This window comes from Pezoporus occidentalis, unplaced genomic scaffold, assembly GCF_034315485.1.
Source record: "Pezoporus occidentalis ecotype Australia unplaced genomic scaffold, CSIRO_AGI_Poc_V1 ctg6, whole genome shotgun sequence".
Classification (NCBI taxonomy): domain Eukaryota; kingdom Metazoa; phylum Chordata; class Aves; order Psittaciformes; family Psittacidae; genus Pezoporus; species Pezoporus occidentalis.
Genome location: NW_026915943.1, coordinates 1794577 through 1820953, shown reverse-complemented (window position 1 = coordinate 1820953; position 26377 = coordinate 1794577). Strand labels below are relative to the sequence as shown.

Sequence of the window (26377 nt, the reverse complement as noted above, 5' to 3'; positions counted from 1 at the left end):
GGGTGGGATTTAGACCTCACAACCAGCTCCTAAGGATCCCTGAGGGTCTCTCAAAGAGCATCCTTGGGTTTTACAACCCAGTGGAGCAGCTCACGGGCTGGAGCTGAGCCCAGGCAATTCACATTGAGGAGTTACCTAAGAAGGAGGCAGCTGATGTTCCTGGGAAGGGCAGGAGGGGAATAGATTGCACCAGGACAGATGTGCCTGTAGCAAGATGCTGCACCGAGCAGGAGGTAATGAATGCACAAGCGCGAGTGGATTTAGAGGATGCTCCCGTTCTTAGCATCATCATACCCCAGCACAAACGCTGCCTAAATCTCCCCTTGGAACCACATCCAAAGCCTTCTTACAGCATCAATGCTTTGTTACTAATCTGTGCAGCGAGCAGGGAGGGGAGAGATGGATTATTTATTTGTATGGGGGGGGTTAAGGCATAATCAAAGACAAAAAATCATCTTGGTGACGTGGCTGGGCTTCATCTGCTTCAAGCCATGCCCTGCATTAGGAGGATGCTGAGACCTGCTTGGCTAACACAGCCCTTCCCAAAGGAGATACCAGTTCAGGCCGTTCGGAGCAGAGAATCCCAACCTCCTGCACCAACAAGCCCCAAATCCTCTTTATATCACCTTAGACGAGAGGTGCTGTGCCCTAGTTCCTCATCTCCTCCCTTCCTCCGATGGGATGCAGTTGCAGTCTCCAGCTAAGCCTCTGAAACTGAATTAATTCACACCCATTTGTCCCCACACCAACACTGTCCTCCACTTTAAATAGCAATTCTGCCTCCCTGGTGCTCACCCCTTGGATGTATTTATAGGCAGCGAGCACATCCCCTCTCTGCCTTTGTTTCGCTGGGCTTTTATAGCCTCCCATAATAGCTCTCCATCCCTCTGATCAGCCTCAGAGCCCTGTTTCCTGCACCTGCTCCAGGCTGAGTTAATCCGTCTCAAGCACCAGATCTCAGAGCCTGGTCCTTCTACATTAACTCTTCCATACCCTCATCCCACAAACACCCTTTGCCTGGTTCCTTTCCGCCTTTCCACAGGACCAAACCCAGCCCGACGGGATCCAGCCTCCAAACAGAGCACAAAGCCCCACTCCAGGGCCTGAGGTAAGTCCTAGGGGGCATCTCTCCACCTTGCATCTCATCCTCAGGGCCAGCCCGTTCCAGAGCAGAGCCTCTCATCCACCCCATGCAGATGGTGCCCCTCAGCTTGGTTTTGCAGGTGAATCTTGGCATGAGAATGGGCTCAGATCTTCCCTCAGAGGCTTTAAGCTGCTCTGCATGGGGTTAATCTGTCCAGCAGTGCCCTTTGCCACCTCCCTTAGCCCTCCAACAGAAGTCTTCTCCATTGGTACGCTCCCACGTGCACTTAGGGTATGAAGCCCCATCAAGTCCAGGAGACCTGAAGCCCTTTGCCTACAGGTTGCTCCAGCACAGACCCCTTTGGTAACAGCCCTGGTTTTCCACCTCCCTCCACCCCGGGAGCCTGAGGATGCTCTCCATGGTTTTAATACGGATGCTCTCCGTGTGGACATGGTTTAGTGGTGGCCTTGGCAGGGGTAAAGGTTGGATGTTAAAGGGTGATGACATTGAAGACCTTGATGATGTTAAAGGTCTTTTCCAACCTGGTTGATTCTATGGGCATCCATCACCAGCTAAAAGAGCTCCCTTGAACAGACAAGAGCAGGAATTTCGCTGTGCTCAGGGCCAGGTCAAAGCCCCACCTAAGCCATTTCTTACTACAACAGGCAATGATGTGGGGCTGGTGGCAGAAAACAGGGCTGGACTTCACCCTCCCACAACCCTCCCACTTTGGTCGTGTCACTTTGCCCCTTCACTATGCGTCATTGCTTTGCACAGAGGATTACTGCTCCTGTGTGGCACACGCGGTGTCCCTAAGGGATGACAAAGGGGATTTCGGCTCCTGCCACAGCCAAGCCCTGCTGCCTTCCTCAAAACCTGCTTTTCCTTCCGCTAATGCCTTGATCCTCAGCTCTGCTGCCAACGAGAAAGCTTTTCCCAACCACTTCTGGCACATGGCTCCTGGCAAGCACCAGGCGCCGAGCAAGGCAGTGCCCATGCACGCAGCAGCATCCGTACACGGATACCCACTGCAGGGGGAATTCAGACCTCACAACCATCCCCAAAGGGTGTCTCAGGGTCTCTAAAAGAGCCCCCACGAGTCCTCCTTGGGTGCTATAACCCTGTGGACCGGCTCAAGGGCTGAAGCTGAGCCCCAGGAGGTTCACATCAGAGAATGACTCAAATAAATAGGAGGCACCCGATGGCCTCGGGAAGGGCAGGAGGGAAATGGATTGCAGCAGGGCAGATCTGCTTGGTGTAACATCTTGCTACAGCCACGAGGCAAGGGTGCTCAAGTAAGGTGCTGCTCCTGCATCCATGCCTGACTTTGCTGCTTCTCATCCTCCCTGGTTCTTGCAGCCCCTAGGATGCTCCCAACACGTAACAACCGCTCCACCTGCATCCATAAGCTCGTCCCTCCTCAATTCATGGAATCACAGAATCAACCAGGTTGGAAAAGCCCTTTAAGCTCATCCAGTCCAACCATTCCCAGCACTGCCAAGGCCACCACTGCCCCATGGCACTGAGGCCTCGTCTCCACGGGGTGTGAACCCTTGCAGGGCCGGTGACTGCAGCCCTGCCCTGGGCAGCCTGTTCCAATGCCTGAGCACCCTCTGGGGCAGGAATTGTTCCTCAGCTCCATCTAAACCTGCCCTGGTGCAGCTTGAGGCCGTTTCCTCTTGTCCCATCCCTTGTTCCTTGGGAGCAGAGCCCAGCCCCTCCTGGCTCCATCCTCCTCTCAGGCACTTGTAGGGAGCAATCAGGTCCCTCCTGAGCCTGCTCTGTTCCACACTAACCCCCCCCCCCCAAGTTAACTCACTGCTACCCCGAGCAGTGACCCAGCCAGGCTCTCTGCATCTGCCTTGGCCTGCCCCCCACCCATGTACAATGTGGGGTGGGAGATGCGCCCGCAGGGACCCTGTGTGTGAGCCCTGTGGGATGTGAGAGTGGATGGAGATGACAGGAGGGGAAAGTCTGCAGCGGGATCCTCGCTGGATGCAGCGAGAAAAGCAGCTGAGGGTTTATAACAGCATCCTCCGTGCTCTCCCCTCCTTTCATCCCCATTTCTCTGCCCCCTCTTCCCACCAAGCCTGGAGCGACCGCAGCATCCAGGCAGGAACACGATGGGAACTGGTAATAAATACCTGCTATCAAACCCAAGCATCACACGCGGGTGGATCTGCAGAGCCAGGCGAGCAGCCTGCGCTCACCCAGCAGCTACCCGAGTGGGAGGGGAGGGATGGAGCCGCTTCCAACGGGACACCATCCATTGGGAAGCACCAGGTTGGTTTCTCAGGTCCAAAATGACATTTCTCAGGGTAGGAGGAAAGGGGATGGTGCCTTCCACCCCCGGGATATGGGAAATCCAGGTCCATTTATCCACTTGGAAACCATTAAAGCCATCAGCCCTGCGCCCCAGCAGCATCCCCAGGAGCAGGAGCTCTCTCTTGCCTTAACTTTCCATGGGACTTTCGAAAAGCCCTTTGGGTTTGTCCCAAACCCATGGATTAAGGAATAACACTGAAACCTCAGGCTTCTTTCCGGGTGCAGAAATCCCACTTTCCAGCCAGCACTGAGGCCTCGCTGCTCCAAGTTCCCATCCAGCTTGGCTCCACCATCAGGAACCGGCCAGACTGGGAATCAGCGATGGGGCTTCAACCACCCGGGATGCAACTTCCACATGCAGCAGCCCCACGCACCCCCAATTCCAGCATCCCCTCCAACTCACCCCAGCGCCCGCTGCAGGCAGAACACGCCCCACACAAGGCAGTGCACGGATGGATGCTGGTGAGCGGTTATGGGGTGTTCACCCCCCACCCACCCCACAACTCACACACAAACAGCCCCGGTCCCACAGGTGCCCCGAGCATCCCCCTTGTGGGGCTGGACCCCTCGGGCCGGGCACGGAGCTGTTCCCCATGGAAGGGGCAGTGATGGGGGGCCGGGGATGAGCCGCTGCCCCCCCTCCCGTCCCCGTCCCTTCCGGTCTCTGCTCTTACCTGCCCGCAGCCCCTGCCCGCTGCCGCCGCTCCGGGCGAGCCGCTGCCCGCAGCGCTTCGGCTCCCGCAAGCACCGCCCCGACGGGGCGGGCAGCGGCAGCCGCGCCTGCGCCGGGAACGGCAGCGGGGATGGGGACGGGGAACGGGAACCGGGAATGGGAGTGGGAATGAGAACCGGGAATGAGGAACGGGAATGGGAATGGGAACGGGAACGGGAACCGGGAGTGGGAATGGGAACGGGAACGGGAATGAGAACCGGGAGTGGGAATGGGAACGGGAACGGGAACGGGAATGAGAACCGGGAGTGGGAATGGGAACGGGAACGGGAACGGGAATGAGAACCGGGAATGGGAATGGGAACGGGAACCAGGAATGGGAACGGGAATGGGAATGGGAACGGGAACCGGGAATGGGAACGGGAATGGGAACGGGAATGGGAACGGGAACCGGGAATGGGAACGGGAATGGGAATGGGAACGGGAACGGGAATGGGAATGGGAACGGGAACGGGAATGGGAACCGGGAACGGGAATGGGAACCGGGAATGGGAATGGGAACCGGGAATGGGAACCGGGAATGAGAATGGGAACCGGGAATGGGAACGGGAATGGGAACGGGAACCGGGAATGGGAATGGGAACCGGGAATGCGAACCGGGAATGGGAACCAGGACCGGCACCGGCACTGGGACCCGACCGCGGGAACGGGATCCGGCTCCGGGAATAGGAACCAGGAGAGGGAAACGGAACCGGGAATGGGAACCGGGCCCCCGGTGGGGATCTGGCACCGGGAATTGGAACCAGAAGCGGGAATGGGAACCAGAACCGGGACCCCAATCAGGAACTGGCACCGGGAGTGGGAACCGGGACAGGGAATGGGAACCAGGGGCAGAAATGGGAACCAGCACCGGGAATAGGAACCGCGACCGGCCCCGGGATCAGGCTCCGGGAAGCGGCCCCGGGAACAGGAACTGGCACCGCGAAGCCGCATTCCCAACCCTGGGAAGTGGGACTGGCACCTCCCGGTGGTGGGAACTGGAAGCGGCACCGGTGAGCGCCGGAGAACTGGGAACCCCCCTGGGAACCGGGACCTGGGTCCAGGCACCATCGTGGGAATGGGGGACTGGCAGCACCTAGATGGGGATCAGGGAACGGGGGCTGCCCAGGCACCAGCACCAGCAGTTGGGTACCAGGAACTGGGAACAGCCACTGGGACCAGCAGCACCCTGGTACTGGGCACCGGGACAAGGTCCCACCGGCTCTTGCACTGGGATGGGAACGGGGCAAACTGGGATCTGGGCATGCAGGGCCACTGGGCAGCCGGGGGGCATGAGTTCATCACCCATGGAGGGTGCAGGGGAGAAGCATGCAGGATTGGGGTGCAAAAGGGACATCCCCCAGTCAAACACACTCCCAGCCCACAAATACGCATCCAAAGTGGTAAAAATGAACAAAACCAACCCAAAAGTGCATCCCGCAGGGCAAGAAGGAGCCAGTGGTGTGTTACAGACCCTCTGACACGGGTAATGGATGTGATGCACCAGCTTGTACGCCAGTGTTCGGGGTTCGTCATGAATCAGGCCAAAAAGAGATGGCAAGTGAAGAACAATTAAACAATGCAATGATGTAATTGTAAATGATGGGAATAAACTTTCCACGTTCAAAATGATGGTGGTTGGACTCTAAGACAGCAAAAAGCAGGGCTAAGGAGTAGCTGGTCCCTGGCAGTGACAGAGGGGATGCTTAAGAACATCTGCTTGCCACATCTGGGGTGATGCAGTGATAAGGTTAGAAAGGAGATGGAGCATTGGCCTGGCACAAGCTCCTGTACCCACCAAGGGCTCACCTGCAGCTGGACGTGGTCAGCAGCACCCATGGGGATGATTCAGCTCCTCTAGGGCCAGGCTTTTCCTCAGGTTGCTTAAAATCCAAACCCTTCTGTGCGTTTCCTTGGTATTTTATAGGGATGAGCAGGGGCTGGAGCAGCTCCCTTATGGAGACAGGCTGAGAAAGTTGGGGCTGCTCAGCCTGGAGAAGAGAAGCTGCGTGGAGACCTCAGAGCATCTCCAGTATCTGAAGGGAGCCTACAGGGATGCTGGGGAGGGACTCTTCATTAGGGACTGCAGTGATAGGACAAGGGGTGATGGGTTCAAACTGAAACAGGGGAAGTTTAGATTGGATATAAGGAAGTAAGTTTGTTACTGTGAGGGTGCTGAGGCACTGGAATGGGTTGACCAGGGAGGTTGTGAATGCTCCATCCCTGACAGTGCTCAAGGCCAGGTTGGACACAGGGGCTTGGAGCAAGCTGCTCTAGTGGAAGGCGTCCCTGCCCGTGGCAGGGGGGGATTGGAACTGGATGATCTTAAGGTCCTTTCCAACCCAAACCAGTCTATGATGATTGTATGACCCTGTATCTAGGACCCCACATCATTACCAATGGCCCTCACATCAGCAACCAGGCAGGGCAGGGATGGATGCTGCTGCCGCTGCTCCCTGGGAGGGCGGGGAGAGCATGGAGCCTGTTTTGATTTGCGATGTGCTTCACTCTATTAGCGTTAATTACTGAAGATCATCATCCATCACTGCTCCCACCAGTGCAGACACCTCCTGCCCTGCTCACTGCTGCGGGCTGGCTCTAACAGCACTGGAGGGAAACAGGAACATTCCTGTCGTGGTTTCCACCTATTTGAGCCCAAAGCTGCTAATGGGGAGCATCTTGCTGCTGGGGACGTGGGGATCAAGGGGGGGGTTTGTCACCAATGGGTGATTAAAAAGAGGAGGAAGGAAAACCTAAAAAGAAGAGACAATGGCATCACCCTTGAGATGAAATAACAGGAAAGCATTAGGGAAAAGCTGGGAAACATAAGGGAAAAGCTCCTGTGATGAATGAAGGCAGCGAGCAGGTCTCCAGCCATTCCCAAAGGGATGTGGAGCCTGAGCCGGCTCCCGTTGCAGGCCCGCATCTCCCTGATTGCCTTTGGTTGCATTTTGGATTCGAGGCTCAGCAGGGGAAGGCGAATTATGTAAATGTGATTTATAATGATGCTGTGTTGCTCCTCCATGTGCAAATGAGGCCGCGGTGATGGGGGTGACACAAGGGTTGCAGGGAGGGGGGGGGGGGGAAGGAAGAAATAGGATTCCTTTAAATCTGGACTCTAAAAATAAGCAGGAATAAGCCAAAAAGCGAAGAGGAGGAAGACTGCAGCCGGTGATTCCTCAGAATGGGATTTCCTATTTCCTTCTGGGGTTTGAAAGCAGATGTGAGGTTTTTCCTCCCTTATGGGAGTAGTTGCTCAGCAGGGGACCCCCAAGATGAGGTTTGGTGCTGGGGTGGTGCAGGGTGAGGGTCTGCCTGCCCAGGGGTGATGGGAGGTGAAGAACTGCCCACCCCTGCTCTATGAGGCCATGTCTCCCCCTCCGAGGGCATGTTTTGGGGGAGAAATGGGAGGAAATGGGAAAGAAAAGTGAGGCAATGACTGCAGATGGGCAACGGGTGCCCATATCCTCATCTTCGTACCATGGGAGATGGAGGGAACAACCTCCAGTGGCCCCACTGCAGCACCTGAGCACTGTTGATCCCATCAGGTCACAGTCTTCTGCTCCTCTTTGTAGATACCAAGAAACGAGCCAACGACCATCCCTGTGATCATCCATCCACGTTGGCATTAAACCTCATCTTCCCGAGTTCAAGTTGTTCGCCCCGGTTGCAGCCTCTGGAATAGCACTAATGTATTCTCCCCTTTCCCTCTCCACATGATTGCAGCATAATCTCCTCCTCACTTGATTTATTTAAGCAGGCCTTCAGATGCTCCAGTAATGGGAGTCATTTGGGTCCCTCTGCACATAACTATTTATCTATGGCCGTGCATTGGAAGCGCAGAGCCAGTTGGCAGGAGAGAGGCAAGGCTGGGGTCACAAGGATGCTGAGTTACTCGCTGTCAGAAATAGCTGGTGGAGACAGTGAAATACAGCAATGCCAGTCAAGGTCATAGTCAATCACTGGTGGGAGGGGAAAGGCATTAATTGGGTGGTTTATTTATGGGGTCATCATGACCAAAGGACCAGCAGTTGGTAATGGAAAAGGGAACTATGGAAACTCCTGCCTTGGAGGAAGCAGCTCTGGGATAAGAAGCCAAATTGTAGTTCTTGACCATGATGGGGAAGGGCTGAGGGACCTGGGGGGTTCAGTGTGGAGAAAAGAAGGCTCAGGGGGGACCTGATGGCTCCCTACAAGTGCCTGAGAGGAGGATGGAGCCAGGAGGGGCTGGGCTCTGCTCCCAAGGAACAAGGGATGGGACAAGAGGAAACGGCCTCAAGCTGCACCAGGGCAGGTTTAGATGGAGCTGAGGAACAATTCCTGCCCCAGAGGGTGCTCAGGCATTGGAACAGGCTGCCCAGGGCAGGGCTGCAGTCACCGGCCCTGCAAGTGTTCACACCCCGTGGAGATGAGGCCTCAGTGCCATGGGGCAGTGGTGGCCTTGGCAGTGCTGGGAACGGTTGGACTGGAAGAGCTTAAAGGGCTTTTCCAGCCTGGTTGGTTCTGTGATTCTATGATGGAGAAGTTGAAGTAGCATTTGATGCTCATGGAAAGCCCATGTTGCTCCCCTTTGTAAAGCCCATCTTGGGGCTGAACTCAGCAAAGCTCCTTGCATGCAAAAGCTGGGAGGTTCTTAGCAGTGGTAGAGGTCTCAGAGGGCACCTGAGATCCTCTGGTTGCTCAAGCAGACAGGTCCTTGCCTGAGCTTTTGCACCCCTCCTGGCAGACAGCTCAGTAGCCGCATATCCCTTCTGTTAATGCTTGTATTTCAGTTCCCATTTGAACTCCATCAGCATCTTCTCGCAGCTATTACACCTTGTAATACCATTTTCCTCACAGTTTAAAGGCTCCCTAAGAAGCATCTCCCCCCTTTTCTTTCTCTGCTACCATGGACCAGCTAAGGTAGGAAAATCAGTTAGGAAGCTGGGCAGGTATGAATCATAGAATCAATTGGGTTGGAAAAGCCCTTTAAGCTCATCCAGTCCAAGCATTCCCTAGCACTGCCAAGGCCACCACTGCCCCATGGCACTGAGGCCTCGTCTCCATGGGGTGTGAACCCTTGCAGGGATGGTGACTGCAGCCCTGCCCTGGGCAGCCTGTTCCAATGCCTGAGCACCCTCTGGGGCAGGAATTGTTCCTCAGCTCCATCTAAACCTGCCCTGGTGCAGCTTGAGGCCGTTTCCTCTTGTCCCATCCCTTGCTCCTTGGGAGCAGAGCCCAGCCCCTCCTGGCTCCATCCTCCTCTCAGGCACTTGTAGGGAGTGATCAGGTCCCCCCTGAGCCTTCTCTTCTCCACACTGAACCCCCCAGCTCCCTCAGCTGTTCCTCATAAGACTTATGTAATCCCTGGGGGCCAACAGATCCACACCTTTTAGCTTATTCCATGACCTCCCACAGGAGATCAGCATGATGATGGCAGCCAGGTCTTTAACAACAGCAGTGCCTGGCCAGAAGAGAGATCTTTGCATCCAAAGATCCGTCTCATCATAGGTAGGCCCATTTTTCCTCCCTGTTTCTGCATATAATGCAAGGTGGAAGCCATAAACCCTGATTAAAACCTGCTCCACCCAGCATCCGGCTGGCAAACAGCTCGTGCTAACTGATAACTCTGCTGGGAAATCCACAGCATTAAATCCTCCACTTAAATGCCTGTATCAGCACTTCCTGCTGCACAGCCACAAATCAGGCAGCTCTTCAATGGGCTAGGAAGCAAGATGAAAGTCAAACAGCAAGAAGCTGGCTTGAAGAGCAATGGGAAGATGACACAGGGGATTATACCGGAGGAGGGAGTTGATGTAGCTGAGATCTGGGAGAGGTGTCCCAGATTGATGTTAGACATTGGCCTTTTCCTGGAACCAGCAAGGTAAATGAGCAGAGGGAAGGTTGTCCATCATCACATCTATAGAAGGTAACTCAGGTACCACAAACCAAGCTTTGGGCTTCCTCTAAGGGCTTTCCTACCCCACATCCATCCATCTCCTGCGTGAGCACTGCTTATGAATGTGACTTCGGAGGAAGATGCTGATGGTGTTGCAAAGCCTGGCCTAGGGATGTGCTGCAACGTTAAACTGAAACGTGCCAGCCCAGCCCTGCAGCACTTGGTGTTACCTGCACGTAAGGAGGTGAGGTTGGGGCAAGAGTCCTGGCTAAGCCCCAGCTGGGTTTGCAGCCTGGCTGAGCAGAATGGGGAGAGAGCAGCTAAAGGGCAGCTCGGAGGATGCAGCTGTGAGCAGTGTTCAGCCTGGAGAAGAGAAGGCTCCTGAAGGGGAGACCTTGGAGCAGCTCCAGTGCCTGAAGGGGCTGCAGGAAAGCTGGAGAGGGGCTTGGGACAAGGGCCTGTAGGGACAGGCCAAGGGGAATGGCTTTAACCTGCCCGAGGGGAGACTGAGCTGAGCTCTTAGGCAGAAGCTCTTCCCTGGGAGGGTGCTGAGGCACTGGCACAGGGTGCCCAGAGGAGCTGTGGCTGCCCCATCCCTGGCAGTGCTCAAGGCCAGGCTGGATCAACCTGTTCTAATGGAAGGTGATGACAACTCCTGGAACCATGCTCCTTCAGCCCTTCCTCAGCTGAAAAGAGCTAAATCTTCCATGACACCCCAGTGCAGGACGAGGTGGGGATTGTTCAGCCATGGGTGCTGCCCTCTGCCAAAGCCCTGACACAGATCAAGGTGCTGGCCATGAGCTCCCACCTTGCCGGTGTTTCTCATGGCACAAGCAGCATGGGAGCTCTTGGAAGTCAACAGCATCCCCTGGCCACAAACCCACCAGGACTTTGGTCACGGTTTGGCCATCACCACCCAGCTGGAGGGGACCAGGGCTCAGCTGCTTTGGCAGGGATGCAGCTCCGTTTGGGAGCAGGCAGCATTGCAGGAGTTCAGTCAATGACCTTGAGTTTCCCATAGGGTTTTCCAAGGTGGTTTGGAGAAGAAGCTGATTGCCAGCAAGCCGTGTTCCCTGGAGCAAAGAGGAAGGGCAGGAGCAAACGGCACGGCTGGCCTCTCAGCTGCTCTGTATTTATGGTAGGTCAGAAGCTGCCCTAACAAATGCTGACTCCAGACAGCGCTGCCAAGAGCTTTTTAGGCAGTTTTCCTGCTGATTCTCTTCTTCACCCCCAAAAAGACAATAAAAATACACCTTTGGGTTGGTTTTGTTCCCTTTCTGTCACCATCTCGGCCTTCTGCTCCCAGCAGAGAGACATCTGAAGGTCCCATTTCCAGCAGCTCCCAAGAGCGTGCTGAGAGCTGCACAAAGCAGAGCCACACATCAAGGCTCTTGCACACAGCTCTTCTTGCTGATAAGCACCTTGTGATGTTAGGACAAATGCTGATCTGGTGTAGCTGAGCCTGAGCCTTGCTTGATAACAGCTTCCTCCTTCAAGTCACGCTCACTGTGGAAACTGGTGGCTTCTTTCTGAAGGACTCAGGCAGGATTTGCTTTTCCTGAGCAGATCTTTGAATCCCAGCCTGGTTTGGGTTGGAAGGGACCTTAAAGCTCCTCCAGCTCCAACCCCTGCCACGGGCAGGGACCCCTTCCACTAGAGCAGCTTGCTCCAAGCCCCTGTGTCCAACCTGGCCTTGAACACTGCCAGGGATGGGGCAGCCACAGCTTCTCTGGGCACCCTGTGCCAGCGCCTCAGCACCCTCACAGGGAAGAGCTTCTGCCTAAGAGCTCAGCTCAGTCTCCCCTTGGGCAGGTTAAAGCCATTCCCCTTGGCCTGTCCCTACAGGCCCTTGTCCAAAGTCCATTTGGATGCAGCGTTGTGATGCTCTGGAATACAGTGCTATGGTTCCTGGGAAGGCTTCTCTACCAACCCCAATACTATGATATTCCCAAGGCCCACCTAAGCTTCAGCAAACCCTGCTGAGTAAGCTGTGTGTTTGAAAACCTCATTTCCTTGGCTCTCCACACAGCTTCCCCCCCTCCTTTCACACAGCATAACTGCATCCGTGAAGTGACTGAATCACGGTACCGCTCTGAGCAGACCCGTGGTGCTGCCAAGAAGCTGTTGCCTCATTAAATCTCTGTCAGCTCTCCTTTCGCTCGCCCTGGGATGCGTGCACGAGCTCAGAATTCGGGCTTTTTTTGGTGTGTTTTAGGTTCTTCCTTTTCCTAAAGGAGTCAGCGTTGTGCAGTCCATGGGAAGAGCAATGGAGCAGGACCCAGGAACCCTTTGATCCTGCAATAAGGGGAAATGTTAATCCATCTTTTGGGGTAAAATATATCCAGGTTAGAGTTAATGCTTTCTGGTTAAGAGCAGTTAACTCCAGTTCTCTCCTGACTCTTGGGTTGCAATTAGGCCTGATCCCAGTAACAAAGCACTGCCAGCCTTGGCTGGGACTGGGAGAGGAGATCGAGGGAAAAGAGAGGTATTGCAAGGCATGGCAGGGCTGATTCCCTGCTTGGCTCTGTTCCCTCTGAATCAGCAGGGAGGCAATTAATACCCCAGGCTGGCAATAGGAGACAGCAGCTAGCTAGGTGATGATATGGACCTCCTTACGATCCGAGGTGCTCTTAGTTCTTTAATAACCCGAGTAATCTCTCTCATTGCCAGCTGTGAAGAAGGGGCTGTGTGAATTAGTGAGCAAGTGCAGTGAGTGGTGCATTGGGTAAGGAAAAGCCAAGGCAAAATGCTGAGCTTTGCCTTAAATTCTCAGCAGAGCCTCTTCTATCATAGATGCCCCATCCCTGGCAGTGCTCAAGGGCAGGTTGGACACAGGGGCTTGGAGCAAGCTGCTCTAGTGGAAGGGGTCCCTGCCCGTGGCAGGGGTTAGAGCTGGATGAGCTTTAAGGTCCTTTCCAACACAAACCAAGCTGGGATTCAGTGAGTGTTTGCAGCCTAAATCCAGCCTTGGGACTTGCCGTGGTGCCTTCAGTGGGCTTCAGGTGGTCTGGGCTGTGGAAAGAGGTATTTGCTGCTGTGTGGGGCCAGTGGGATGTGCTTGGGATGCTTGATCTGGGTGCTGCATCCTTTGGTCTTGCTCCATGGGTTCCCAGAAGGATGGCACTGTCTGATATGGGCGTCCCTGAGTTTTAAAGAGGGAAAAGGGAGAAAAAACATACCCAGCAGTGGTCATATAGCACAAAAAGACCAGTCGTCATGTGTGAGGCTGGGAACTCACACTGCCCAAGGATATAAACCCATCCCCAAGCATCCAGATTGTTTCCTCTCTGCACATGGTATTTTAATAAGTCTAATTATATAAACAGGCAGTGCAATGTCTTTTCGTTGCTGTATGTCTTTGCCAAAATAGAGGGCACTGATGCCAAAAAAAAGAGAGGGAAAAAGGATTTCCGAATTGAGAGATGGGGAAGTGTTTATCATCCAGTTCAGTGATACTAAAATAATGCAGTTCAGTGACATCAATAGTCCAGGGGAAAAGAGGAGGATGGAAATACCCTTCCCATGCAGCTTCTTCCCAGGAGAAAAGCCCAAAGGGGGGACAAGGCATGTATCCAGTCAAGGGAAAACATCTCATCTCAGCCTCCCCTCTGGCAGGTTAAAGCCATTCCCCTTGGCCTGACCAATGCTGAGATCTCATGGTGTGTCCAGGCTGGGATTGTTGCTGTGATGGTTGTGCAAACCTGACACGGGGCTGCTGCTCCAGGAAGGGATCTGCTGGGATGTAACATGGATCATGGTATGGGAAGAAGGTCTTTTACTTCATCCTGAACACAAACACCATGTGATGGGAGCATATTGACAGACCTAGTATCAAATGTCCTGGGCCTTACTGAAGAGCCACAGCTGCTCTGGAGGGGCTTGCGTGAGCGCATCAGCTGCAAAGCAGGTTGACAGTGAACTGTCAAATTTAGGGTGACGTGGCAGAGAGATCTTCAGCAGAAACAAGTCCATATTGTCTCCAACTGATGCTAGCAGCAAGGAAACACAGCTGGAGTTTGTTTGCCTTTCAGATAACTTGTATAAAATATCCCTCCTACAACAGGTCTGCTCTGATGCTGTTGTTTGCGGGTTCATTGCTGGTTTTCATCTTGTAACTTAATCTTGTTCTTCTTCCAGCCGAGGTGGGGTGTTGAAAACAAGAAGATTAAAGAAAAAACACCAAAGAAGTAGAAGGGGAACAAAGGGAAAAACCAGGAAATCCCTTGGAGGACTTCAAAGGAGCAAAATGCTGTTAAGCAATGACTCACTGGACAGGTTTGCCTGGGTGCAGAGTGGATTTGGCTGTCCTCTTCATCACTTCTCTTACCTGAGAAGCTGGACTTGTCCCCAGGCTCCTACAACACTGCAGTATTTCAACAGCTTTACTCCGTTCTGCTGTTCAGCAGTGAGTCAACACAGCAGCTATGAGGAAAAAAGCAGTGCTAAGGTTAAGCATCCACGTAAATCACTGCAGCTCTATCAATGTCAGGGGGTTGACATCAGTTTACATCAGCAGAGTAACTCAATTAATTCAGTCTCTGTGTGATCATGTTAGCTGCTGGTCATTAGCATCCACCTACCTGAGCTCAGTGATGAGAAACCAGAGTCAGAGGCCTCCATGTCTCGAGGTGTCACTGGGTGCTGTGCTGTGGGCGCACGGTCCACAGGAGCCGCACGCATCAAGCTTCATTTACTCCCTTTCTATGTGCTTATCAGTGCCATTAATTACTGCTAATTTCATTAAGTCAAGGTTAGCCTCTTGCATGCAAATGACCAAGTCAGTCTCAGTGAAGGAGACTCATGAGGTTGAATGTTTTTCAGGAGCTATTTGGGTTGCAGGAGCAGCTGGAAAGTGTCATGCACTGAGCCCCTTGGGTTTTGGATGTGAGCAAGGTGAGGTACCAGCTTGGGGCTGTCTCACCTTGGTGAGGACTTTAGGAGCCAGAATGCTGAATTAACTACATTGACTGCAAAATAGGTCTGAAAAGTAAGTCCATGCCGTTTCTTCTTGTAGGTTGGGATGTTTTTATCCGTCACACATAGTGCTCCAAATATCATTAGTTCCATGCTGGTATAAGGTGAATGAGGACATCATCCCGGGTCTGCTCATGCTAAGGGCACAGGGTTCCTCCTTGAGGTCCAGGTCTCACCACATTATCCCCTCTTGGCTGAGGCTGAATCCAGACATTTGTCCTTGTCCTGCTTCTGGTGATGCTTCCTCGATGCCAGCACAATGGTGGTGGAGTTGTCTGTCTGTCCTGTCCCCATTGAGGACCCATAAAAGGAGCTCTGCTGAACCCCAATCTGGTGTTGGTGTTGGACCTACACCTCAGTGCAACCCAAGCTTATCTTGTCTAAGGTGTTGGAGAAGGAGCCGTTGGGGAGGCAGATGGCCCTCAAGATGTTCTCTGAGGACACAGAGCTACTTGATCACAGATCCACCTCCAGCCAGTTCGTGTCTTGTTTTCCATAAGGCCAAGAGATAACATAAGCATGTTCAACAGAAGCATGTTGAGTGCTTGGTCCCTCTGGGTAAGAGGCAAGCCAAGATCACTTGGGCTTCTTGAGGTACATGTCCTTACTCAATGCAACCTGCAAAAGCAGTAGTAGTTAGGGCAGTTTCAGAGGTCCTGTGAGCCTACCTGAAGCTCTAGGCACCTACTCTGCTTGCCAATAGGAGATGAAGGCCATTCAAGGCCATGCTGGAAGGGGCTTGGAGCATCCTGGTCTAGTGGAAGGTGTCCCTGCCCCTGGCAGGGGGTAGGAACTGGATGAGCTTTAACATCACTTCCAATCCAAATCATTCCATGATTCACAGCCAAAAAGGAGTCACCCACTGACCCACAGAGACACCTCCATTATCCCCTCCATCTCCATTCATGCAGCACCAGAAGTCCAGGCTGGATCACTAATTCCTCTGCCACAGTGGCAGCAACTGCTTCTATTGTGGGTACAACACTGAGCACACACAGGTCTCTGGTTAGAGCCACTGGAACTGAAGTGTTGCAGATGTATAGCTTCAATTTTGGCCTTTGACCAGGCTGAATAAAGCAAAATCAAGGGGGGGGGGAGACTATGGAGGGGAATGGGAAATTAGGAAAGCTGTGAGCAAATCTGCAGTCTTGAAAAGGAATTGCCAGGCTCCAAATTGAATTTTCTGGTTGGCAGGAGGTGTTTGACACAACCACAATGTTTTCATCCCCAGGGAAATTTCCAAGTAATACTCAGATCCAGGTTAGCCGCAGGCTCCAAATGCAAAGCTGGATTTCACCCAGCCCAGCGTTCAGGGAATGCTTCTCTGTGGAGTGCGGACGTGCCTCTGTGTGCAGCATCCCCAAGCAAGAACCGAGGGGAGGTTGCACTGGTTCTCCCAGTGCATTTGGGTTATAACAACCCCATGCAACACTCCAGGCTTGGGGAAGAGTGGCTGGAAACCGCTCATGGAAAAGGACCTGGGGATCCTTGAGCAGCTCATGCCCAGGTAGCCAGGAAGCCCCCAGCACCCTGGCCTGGATCAGCACCACTGCGGCAGCAGGGCCAGGGCAGGGATTGTGCCCCTGTGCTGGGCACTGGTGGGGCTGCACCTCAAATCCTGTGTTCAGCTCTGGGGAGAGACATGGAGGTGCTGGAGTGGGGCCAGAGAGGGGCAGCGGAGCTGGTGCAAGGCCTGGAGCCCAAGTGGGATGGGGAAGGGCTGAGGGAGCTGGGGGGTTCAGTCTGGAGAAGAGAAGGCTCAGGGGGGACCTGATGGCTGCCTACAAGTGCCTGAGAGGAGGATGGAGCCAGGAGGGGCTGGGCTCTGCTCCCAAGGAACAAGGGATGGGACAAGAGGAAACGGCCTCAAGCTGCACCAGGGCAGGTTTAGATGGAGCTGAGGAACAATTCCTGCCCCAGAGGGTGCTCAGGCATTGGAACAGGCTGCCCAGGGCAGGGCACGCACCTTGGAGACGAGGCCTCAGTGCCATGGGGCAGTGGTGGCCTTGGCAGCGCTGGGGAATGGTTGGAGTGGGTGAGCTTAAAGGGCTTTTCCAGCCTGTTTGATTCCATGATTCTATCACATTCACACCACTGGCTATAGCAGGTTTATGCCTTGTGGTCACTGGATATTCAGCTCAAGGCTGTCCCTGCAGAGACACAGATGGAGAAAATGGGGTCTCTGAGGAGCTGGGATTGCTGCCAGAAGTGGGGGAAATACCTGGGGGTCACCAGAGGAGCCTGGCTGCTGGGATGTGATGGAACTGGCTAAGTCAGTGCCTTCTGGTCCATGGGTTCTGCCTGGAGAGGTTCTGCCCTGCAGCGATTATCCTCCTCCCACTGAAACAAACAGGGAAAGGATGAGGCAAAGGATGTGCAATCTGCACCTCCAAGGTGATGGCACGTTCTGACTCCTGCCTTTTCCTCTCCCATCCATGTCACGCACCTGAAGTCCCTTTAACACTGGGTTTTGCATTTGGAGATGAGAAGATCCTGCACTATTTGCACCTCCAAGCAAGGTCCAGTGCTTAAAGGGCTCCAGCACAAGGCACCAAAGACTGGGGGAGCCCAGAGGCTTCAAAATGAACACAATCACATCCTTCTCTATTTAAAACCTGACTGTGTTTGCTGGCTGTAGGCAATACGACCAAGTTTTGTGCTGCTACCACAGGGCCTCACACTATTGTAGCTGCATACAAGCAGCTTCCCCACCGATGCAGGTCATACAAACCTTGCTGTTCTATAGACATACAACCACCCATCCACTGAACAGCATCACACGCTGGCCAGCCCCGGGCAACCCAAAAGCCAAGAAACACCTGGGAACAGCTGTATTTAAACCAAACCTCTTTAATAATTTCAACTCCAAAGACACAAATGAGTGCTCGACTGCAGCAGGAATAACAAAGGAAAGACAGGAACTATTCCAAAGCTACTGTGCTTTGCAAAACAAGATATGCTGATACATATAAGGCTAATGTTAGTCACCAGCTGGTTTGGTACAAAGAGTTCAGTATATGAAAATGGTCAATAAACATTGCTCAATGGAGCTGTTTTCAGTCAACTGCTGTTCATCTGTCACAGTGTCATCAGCCATCTGCAATGATATATTGAACTCGAGGAAAACCCCACATTAGCATAGTGTCAATATTAGGAAGTTTGGTCATGTTAACACGGGGTATTCCATGTCCATTACAGGTGGACAGATGTTATTTGCTAAGACAGTAAACATCATCAGTGCATTCAGCTGAGTTCAACAGTCAACATCAAACAATGTCAACTTAGAAGATCAAGAGAAAAATCAGATCCTGTTCTGTCTAAGGAGGAACTTGCTGCTTATGCTGCTTGAAACTCCCTCTTCCAAAATCTAGGGAGCAACAGCGTACACACCACAGTGACCGACCAAGGCTTCAATTTAGACAGCATGTCAGTACATGATGTTCTATGAGCCCAAAGACGTGGTAAATGCCCCATCCCTTGCAGTGTTCAAGGCCAGGCTGGACAGAGCCTTGGGTGCCATGGTTTAGTGTGAGGTATCCCTGCCCATGGCAGGGGGGTTGGAACTGGATGGTCTTAGGTCCTTTCCAACCCAAACCGTTCTATGATTCTATGTGTGAAAGCCTATTTCTATTCCACATGTTTTGGAGAAACAGAGCGTTCCACAGCATTAGGGAAAGAAGGATGTATGAGACTGTGCTTACAGCCATTCCTGTGGACAGATGATCAAGAGACCTTTTATCTTTGCATTTTAATGTCTCAACAATCTGCTCTAACCATCAAGCAGATACAACTCCTGTGAAGTATGCGCAAAAACCACTTGCAGGCACTGGTTTAGGGTCTTGCATTAGCTGGATTCTGAGCTTGGTTCTTCTTAAATCTGCAATTCCATGCCTCATCAAATCTAAACACGTTCAACAAGTAAAAAGGGAGAGTTCTGAAGTAAAGGGAGAGGTTCAGGCATCAACCCTGCCCTCAGAATGGTACATACGAATCCCCATGTCCCCAGTCCTGTGTGGAGTTCCAGTCATGGGGCTCTGCATGAAGTGCTTGCTTGGTTGCTGCGCTCTCACACTGCCCATCACTGAACTGAATAAAGAGCTGTGGGGCTAAATCCCTCAGCCAGCTTTCAAACCTGAAAGGATGCAACAGCATCAGGGATGTGGGGTGGGGTAGTGAGGCTCAAGGCTGAGCCAAGCAGAGGCAGCCACATATGGCTCTGGAAAGTGACTAACAGGAGTGCTGTGACTTCAATGGGAGAACTTTAACCAAACCCAAACTGACCCCCACCTATCAAGGACCTTCCCTTAGGGACCCCAATAGAAAACACAGCCTCATTGCTCAAAAAGAGACCTGTGACAGAGAGATCAGGCACTTGGCAGCTATGAGCGAGAAGCTGAACAAAGAAACCCAAACCCAGTCGTAACAGGCAGTATATTCTCTGTAGTTATGTTATGGACACCCAAAACTGGCAGAGGACATTCCAGATGGGTACGAAATGCATTTATGTATGAAACAATCCATCCTCATAAAACAGCAGCTAAGTAACCTGCAATGAACCCAATGTCATAGAGAGCACATCACTTCTAGGGTAAAGAGTGCATGAAAAGTTAAATGTATAAATCACAAATCATTCAGGCTTGTTACACAAGTGTCTAAAGTGCAGGAACCAGGAGGGTGGTTGACTTAATACATGGGGTTCTGTGCTTAATCTCTTTGTTATTCTCTTCCCATGTAAGATTTCTTAATCTCCTGGCTTTTCACTTGTTCTGGGTAATAAGGACTCCATCACTTATTCCCCTCCATAATAAATCACACAGTTCAACAGCACTTGGCAGTTAAAGCCTCCCACCACCTGCTTACAAAGCGCAGATGGGGTTTCTTTAAAGCAAACCTTTTACCTGACTATGCTAATTTAAATTATGGGGTGCACATTCCATATGCAAAATGGTGCGTTCTGGATCAGGAGGTGTGCTGAAGAACACAGCAGTGCTGCTTCGTTACAGCTCATCTTCCACTAGAGAAGTGGTGGACTGAATTGATGTAGCACCGGCTATCAAATGCCAAAAACACAACCACAAACAGCTTTAAAAGCAGCAGTAATACTGGAATACTTGAAGGCAGATGTAACAAGGTAGTTGTGACTGTGAGGAGCACTAGTGGTATAGGGAGACCTTGTAACAGTTTTCCAATACCTAAAGGGGCTGCAGGAAAGCTGGAGAGGGGCTTGGGACAAGGGATGTAGGGACAGGCCAAGGGGAATGGCTTTAACCTGCCCGAGGGGAGACTGAGCTGAGCTCTTAGGCAGAAGCTCTTCCCTGTGAGGGTGCTGAGGCGCTGGCACAGGGTGCCCAGAGAAGCTGTGGCTGCCCCATCCCTGGCAGTGTTCAAGGCCAGGTTGGACACCGGGGCTTGGAGCAAGCTGCTCTAGTGGAAGGGGTCCCTGCCCGTGGCAGGGGTTGGGACTGGATGAGCTTTAAGGTCCCTTCCAACCCAAACCAGTCTGGGATATCTGGGAGGATTTTCTGTTGCCGAGAGTCTCACAGGGAAGAGCTGGCTGAAGAACTCATCCAGTTGTTTAAAACCAGGTGTTGAAAGCAAATGTACAACAGCCAAAAGAATCGGCTACCTTTTAAATCATACAATTTTGCTTCAGCAAAACAAGACAGGCCCAGGAATAAGCACAGCACAATATTAGATTAAAAGAGAATTATAAACTAATTATAAACCAGTACTTTTTATCACGTGCCTCCCAAAATCATGTAAACCAAGTGATACTGTTTGCATCTTAGCTTTAAATGTAACTTAACTGCCCAGGTTTCACTTCACACATCTGAATTAAAGTCCTCCTACTCATGTGTCTTTCTAAAGCTGCCAGACTTCTCCACACAGATGAACCACAGGCTGAGCACAACCTAAGAGTGGCAGACACTGAACAAGCTGATTATGGAGAGTGCACAGTCAGCCACAGCTCAGTATAATACTGTTGCATGGTCTAAGTGAGGCTGCTCTAACGTCAGCACGTTCAGGCAGATAGAATTAAGGGCACAGGTATAATACAACACATGACAGAGGTAGATTGGCAAGTGATCGACTGCATGTCCCAATTCTCACTCTGGGGTGCTCTTCTCGACCCTAGTAGCTAGCACATCTTCCCTGTGCTAGAGGGAAAAGCATTACAGTGAAGTCCAGAGGTGAAAATGAAGTCCAGAGATAACTAATACCGCAAGCCAGCAACGCTGCATCCAAACACAGATGAGATGCCTCCTGATGGCACATTTCTGTTTATCATGTCTTATCTTCTGTTATGGACAGTGCGTGTCTGGAGCTGTATCCAGAAAAATCTAGATTCCCAGCATAAGGTATGGTGTTGATCTGTACTGGGAGAGTAATTTTGAGGTTTTCCTCTTATTTCCAAGGAAGAATTATTCAACTCATGGTCTGCAGAACTGCTTGCTGCTGATCTGTGCCAAACTGATGGTCGTAAAGTGGCAGATGTCCTGGTTCTTCATAGATGTTAAAGAATAAAAGAATTCATTGTTATCAAGTCTGTCCGACACATCCCATAGGACTGATAGTAAACAACACACGCTACTTCCCTAATTCCCCTTTAAGTAGCTGTTGTCTGAATCCTACTCGAAAAACGGGATCAAAGATACAAGATGTAGTGCCAGAAAAGTTTGGGATGTGCTGATCCAAGGTTTGTAGGGAAAGAAACCAGCAAGTCATACAAGTGATATAAATATAAAGCAATTTAACAGACATTTAACACATCACAGGAATAAAGATGTCTTTCCAGGCACAAGAAAAGGCAGTCTAAATCGCAGTGACACCCAGTTAAAACGAGCTTCAGTATCACTCCCAAGATCAGTAAGGCAGTCAAACCAAAGCACCCATCACTTTAGGTTATTTATAGGATAGAGAATAACACATAGAAATTACATTCTTCAGGGTCTAACATAACCTTTAACAAAGGCTGCTGGAAGGGTGGTAGAGGTGTGCATGGTTTTGGTTGTTTGGAATGAAGAAAGAAGCCAATCTACATAATAATTCCTTTTAAAGATAAAAGCATCAGTGACAATACTTGAATGAAAAGCTAACAGCAGCATGAAATTCAAACAAGAGCTTTTCTACCTTTGTTTCTTAAACCCTGACAATTCAGTTCAAGAGGATCTGGGGAAAAAATACACTTTCTAGTTGCAAATGTGTAGGAAAATCAATAAGCTTCTTTAATATAAACCATTATAGAGATGCTTTATCAATAATAAAGTGGCTTTTCAGCATGATCTGGTTCCTCATTTACAGGGAAACCAACTAGAGCCCCCACATCCTCCAGTAACAAAACTAAGGCCACTAAAATAAAGGGTTTGTTCATATTCTTAAGGATAATCTCATCCTTGGTAGACGTCACAACTGACTGTTGATGTGTCTTGCTGCCATGTCCCTGTTATGGGACTCTTTCCCTAACTTAGGAAAACATGTAAACTAAATATAGACTAAATAAGACAATCAGATGCACTGTGCAGAAGCATGCTTGAGAGCCTGAAGAGGAATAGGCAGGCACTTCTTTTTAAGCTACATTTTTAGAACAGTTCTCAAATCTCTTTACAAAATATATAAATAAAGACACTTGATCCAAGGCAGCATTTTCCTTCCTCTGTGCTCTAATTCCGACCTCTTTCTGTCTGAAGATCACACACAGATGCTGACCTTGGCTATGGAACTGGAACCTACAGACAACAAATCTGTTCTAACATTATCCTTCAGGAGTCTTTGTAGTGCTTTCTAGGTTGAAATGTGCTGCTCTCAGCACGTGCTTAAAGCTCACTGAAGTCACTCAAGGTTATGTATCTTTTTCTAGACCCGAGTTTGGGTCTGCTTGATCCCAAGAGTCCAGGGTCAGTCACGTAAGAAAAGCAGTGGTCTTGTTTGGAGATTCACATCAGTGGCAGCGCTACTGATGGACACAGAAGATGCAGCTGAGCTGCAAACAGGAGAAAAAAGACATTAAAGGAGGAAACATTAATGGAGGAGACAATTTGAATCAGCACTGATTGTACAACAGCCACGACTTTGTGGTCTGGGAGACAGTTGTAGCTATAATCCCACGCTTTGCTGCTTTGGGCATGTTTTAAATCAATACTGAGTGGGGTTTCTGATGAGTCTGAGCATTTCCCTTTTATTTCTTCATGGCAAGAAGGATAAATCCCTCAGAGCATCAAAAGCAGACAGCAACAGCATAGCATGGCAGCTAACAGACCCAGAGATAGACTCTGTGGGATAGCTGTCCCAAGCTCTGAAGTCAAACCCACAGCTTCCAATATGAGGCATAATATTTGGAAGAACTGTGTTAGTTCAATGTTTTCTTTATGCTTTCTTACTAATTTTCATCATCTGGGTAGATAAAAGGGCACAAACCAGAGTCTGTCCCCTCCATTAATCCCCCAAAACTTGGTCTCCAAAAGGTGGTCAACTTTCCACAGAGTAACCATGTGATGGACAGATGCAGAGGAAGCAAAGTGCTGCCAATTTCATATATCCACCTTGTTCTTTACTCTTTCTTTCAATACGTCTGGGTAAGAAGATGCTTCTGAAAATCAGACCAGTATTTAAGACTCGTCAAATAAGGGGAAGAGATGAATTCAAAGCACACATTGAAGGTGTTTGTCAATCTGTGGTACGAATGGGACATGGGGAGTAAAAAGTAATGGTAGAAAAGGTATGGAAGTAATACTTATAACAAAAGTGTTTCTTGTGTTAATACAGTCACCCTGCAGTCTCCTGGTGGATCACTGGTCAAACAAATGAGGAACTCAGTTTCCACACACAAGCAAGAACCCTTACATTGCTTCACCATCTTAAGCATCTTCTGCTGGTCACTTTGGAACATCTTCCATGATGTATTCAGTTGGACTAAAGAGAAAATGGAAGCTTGGTACAAAAGGAACTAAATGGCACAGGTATCCCAACCGCTTTGCTTCAAATATAAATGGCAAAGGAGGCTGTGGAAAAGCAGGATAAAATAAAGCTCTAAATCAATCATTATATACTTCATTAGTTGTATAAAAGTGCAAGATTAAAGTAGTTCAGGTTAAGCATTCAGTTCACTATAGGCCACACAACTGCTCAGCTTGGCCATCAATGGCCTGCCTTTGTCATTCAGTTACTAATATTAGTTTCAACCACAGAAAGAACAACTGAATGAAAAACATCTGCAATTCCACTTCAAAAATGGTTAGTTTTCTGTGACCAGCACGAAATATTAGCTCAGTATCATCAGCTATACAATATATACATAAAAATATTTGTGTCTTAATCTTTGTTTTAACAACTTAGAATAAAGCTGTACTAAACATTATTTCCCTAGTGTGCCAACTCTTTGCTCTGCGCTGGCCTGGGAACACAGAGAAGTCCTTTTGTAGCAATGGTGCTTGAACTGATCCATAAGTTTGACACTTCAGCCATAGGAACTGTTGAATCTCTTTATTCAGCCAGGCTAGGTGATGGCAGGTGACTGCTTGGGTCTCAGTCAAAGCTTCTTGGGTGGTTCCACCAGAAGAATAGGCCAGATTCCAAAGACAAACTGTTAAAAGAAAAAGAGGAAGAAAGGGAAAGATTTCCTGGAATATCATGTCTCTTGGAACAGAAACCAAACACTATTAACCATCATTTCAACTGCATTACTTGGGATGTAGAGCAGACATCAAACAATAAGCATGCCCCAGTGAAAATTCAAAGCATAAGGTATCCAAATGGTGGAGTGGCTTTAATGGACACAAAATAGTGCTTGCTTACCTTCACCTTTGGCCTGTGTTTCAGGAAAAGTGTCCTTGTGTATAAACTGAGGAAAAGGAGAAAAGTGTGCTTAAAATTTCATGTATAAGACAGTCGATACAATAATAATGATGTACTAATCCCAGTCTTATTTTCCAGCTAGAAAAGTGTTGCTTCTGCGATTGCAAGGGTACCCACTCTGCCTAGATATAGACAAAATAGGAGACACTGGCTACAGTAAATCCCTCTGTGCTAGACTATGGTTAGCAAACTAATCTACCCTGTGGCCTATGTGGGGGAGAGAGAAACCCAGGGAAGTAAATTCTTTCTCCACTAGGGAACAGACTAAACAGGGACTAGAGCCTGTCATTTTGGAAGGATGAAATTAAATCAGTGTACCACAAAATACAGCAGATGTTAAGGAGGGGGGAGCAGCACAGCTTGATTCTGTGTCACAGCTCTGTTCTCATACATCCTGTCCCCTCAGGAGATCATTTCCTATGCATGACCTCACTTTTTAAAGTGGCCATTGGTGATGACCAATTGGTCACTCACCCTGAAGAAGAAAAGGCTCCAGGGAGACCTTAGAGCAGCTCCAGTGCCTAAAGGGGCAGCAGGAAAGCTGGAGAGGGGCTTGGGACAAGGGCCTGTAGGGACAGGCCAAGGGGAATGGCTTGAACCTGCCAGAGGGGAGACTGAGATGAGCTCTTAGGCAGAAGCTCTTCCCTGTGAGGGTGCTGAGGCGCTGGCACAGGGTGCCCAGAGAAGCTGTGGCTGCCCCATCCCTGGCAGTGTTCAAGGCCAGGTTGGGTTGGACCTTCTAGGCTGAGAAAGTTGGGGCTGTTCAGCCTGGAGAAGAGAAGCTGCATGGAGACCTCAGAGCAGCCTTCCAGTATCTGAAGGGGGCTACAAGGGTGCTGGTGAGGGACTCTTCATTAGGGACTGTAGTGATAGGACAAGGGGTAATGGGTTCAAACTGAAACAGAGGAAGTTTAGATTGGATATAAGGAAGAAGTTCTTTCCTGTTAGGGTGCTGAGGCACTGGAATGGGTTGCCCAAGGAAGCTGTGAATGCTCCATTCCTGGCAGTGTTCAAGACCAGATTGGAGGAAGCCTTGAGTGAGATGGTTTAGCTTGAAGTGTCCCTGCCCATGGCAGGGGGGTTGGAACTGGATGATGTTAAGGTCCTTTCCAACCCAGACCATTCTAAGATTCTATGACACAGGGGCTTGGAGCAAGCTGCTCTAGTGGAAGGTGTCCCTGCCTGTGGCAGGGGCTGGAACTGGATGAGCTTTAAGGTCCTTCCAGCCCAAACCACTGTGATATTATGATACTTCAGAAAATTTAATTACATATCTGTTTTTCTACCTCTAACACAGTATTCTCCTTCTTTATCAGAGGTTAAAATAGCTAGCAAAGAGAAAATGCACAGAAAATAAGCACCATTCCCATAGCTGCTCTAACAGCTTTTTTGTATATACATATGTATATATGCACACATGTACACATGCGTCTATAAATATCTACACGCATATATATTCATACATATGTTTGTGTGTGTATATATATAAAATATGTCAGAGTATGTGGAAAACAGCTGCTCCATTTGGCTGCCAGGCTGTCTGCTGCCATAAACA

The 26377-nt window shown here is 50.4% G+C and overlaps 2 protein-coding genes and 1 long non-coding RNA gene across 3 annotated transcripts in view; all 3 read right to left on the bottom strand.

Annotated features, from left to right (window-relative positions):
• CAPN5 (calpain 5) overlaps positions 1-3877 on the bottom strand; it is a 55023-nt gene extending 51146 nt beyond the window's left edge. The window contains exon 1 of the mRNA XM_062639157.1: positions 3813-3877. The gene's annotated coding sequence lies outside the window, so the exon portion shown is untranslated. The remainder of the gene's footprint in view (positions 1-3812) is intronic.
• Positions 3878-13637: 9760 nt separating this feature from the next.
• On the bottom strand, positions 13638-20161 carry LOC134174325 (uncharacterized). The gene is made up of 3 exons (XR_009968599.1): positions 17192-20161; positions 14577-15588; positions 13638-14418 (listed from the first exon to the last, which is right to left on the bottom strand). It is a non-coding gene; the product is annotated as an uncharacterized LOC134174325 (long non-coding RNA).
• Positions 20162-20571: 410 nt separating this feature from the next.
• The window catches only part of ACER3 (alkaline ceramidase 3), a 61550-nt gene continuing 55744 nt past the window's right edge, over positions 20572-26377 (bottom strand). The window contains exons 10-11 of the mRNA XM_062639205.1: positions 24763-24808; positions 20572-24550 (exon numbers count right to left, since the gene is read on the bottom strand). Of these exons, the coding sequence (XP_062495189.1) occupies positions 24497-24550; positions 24763-24808 (100 nt within the window). The 3' untranslated portion in view covers positions 20572-24496. The remainder of the gene's footprint in view (positions 24551-24762; positions 24809-26377) is intronic.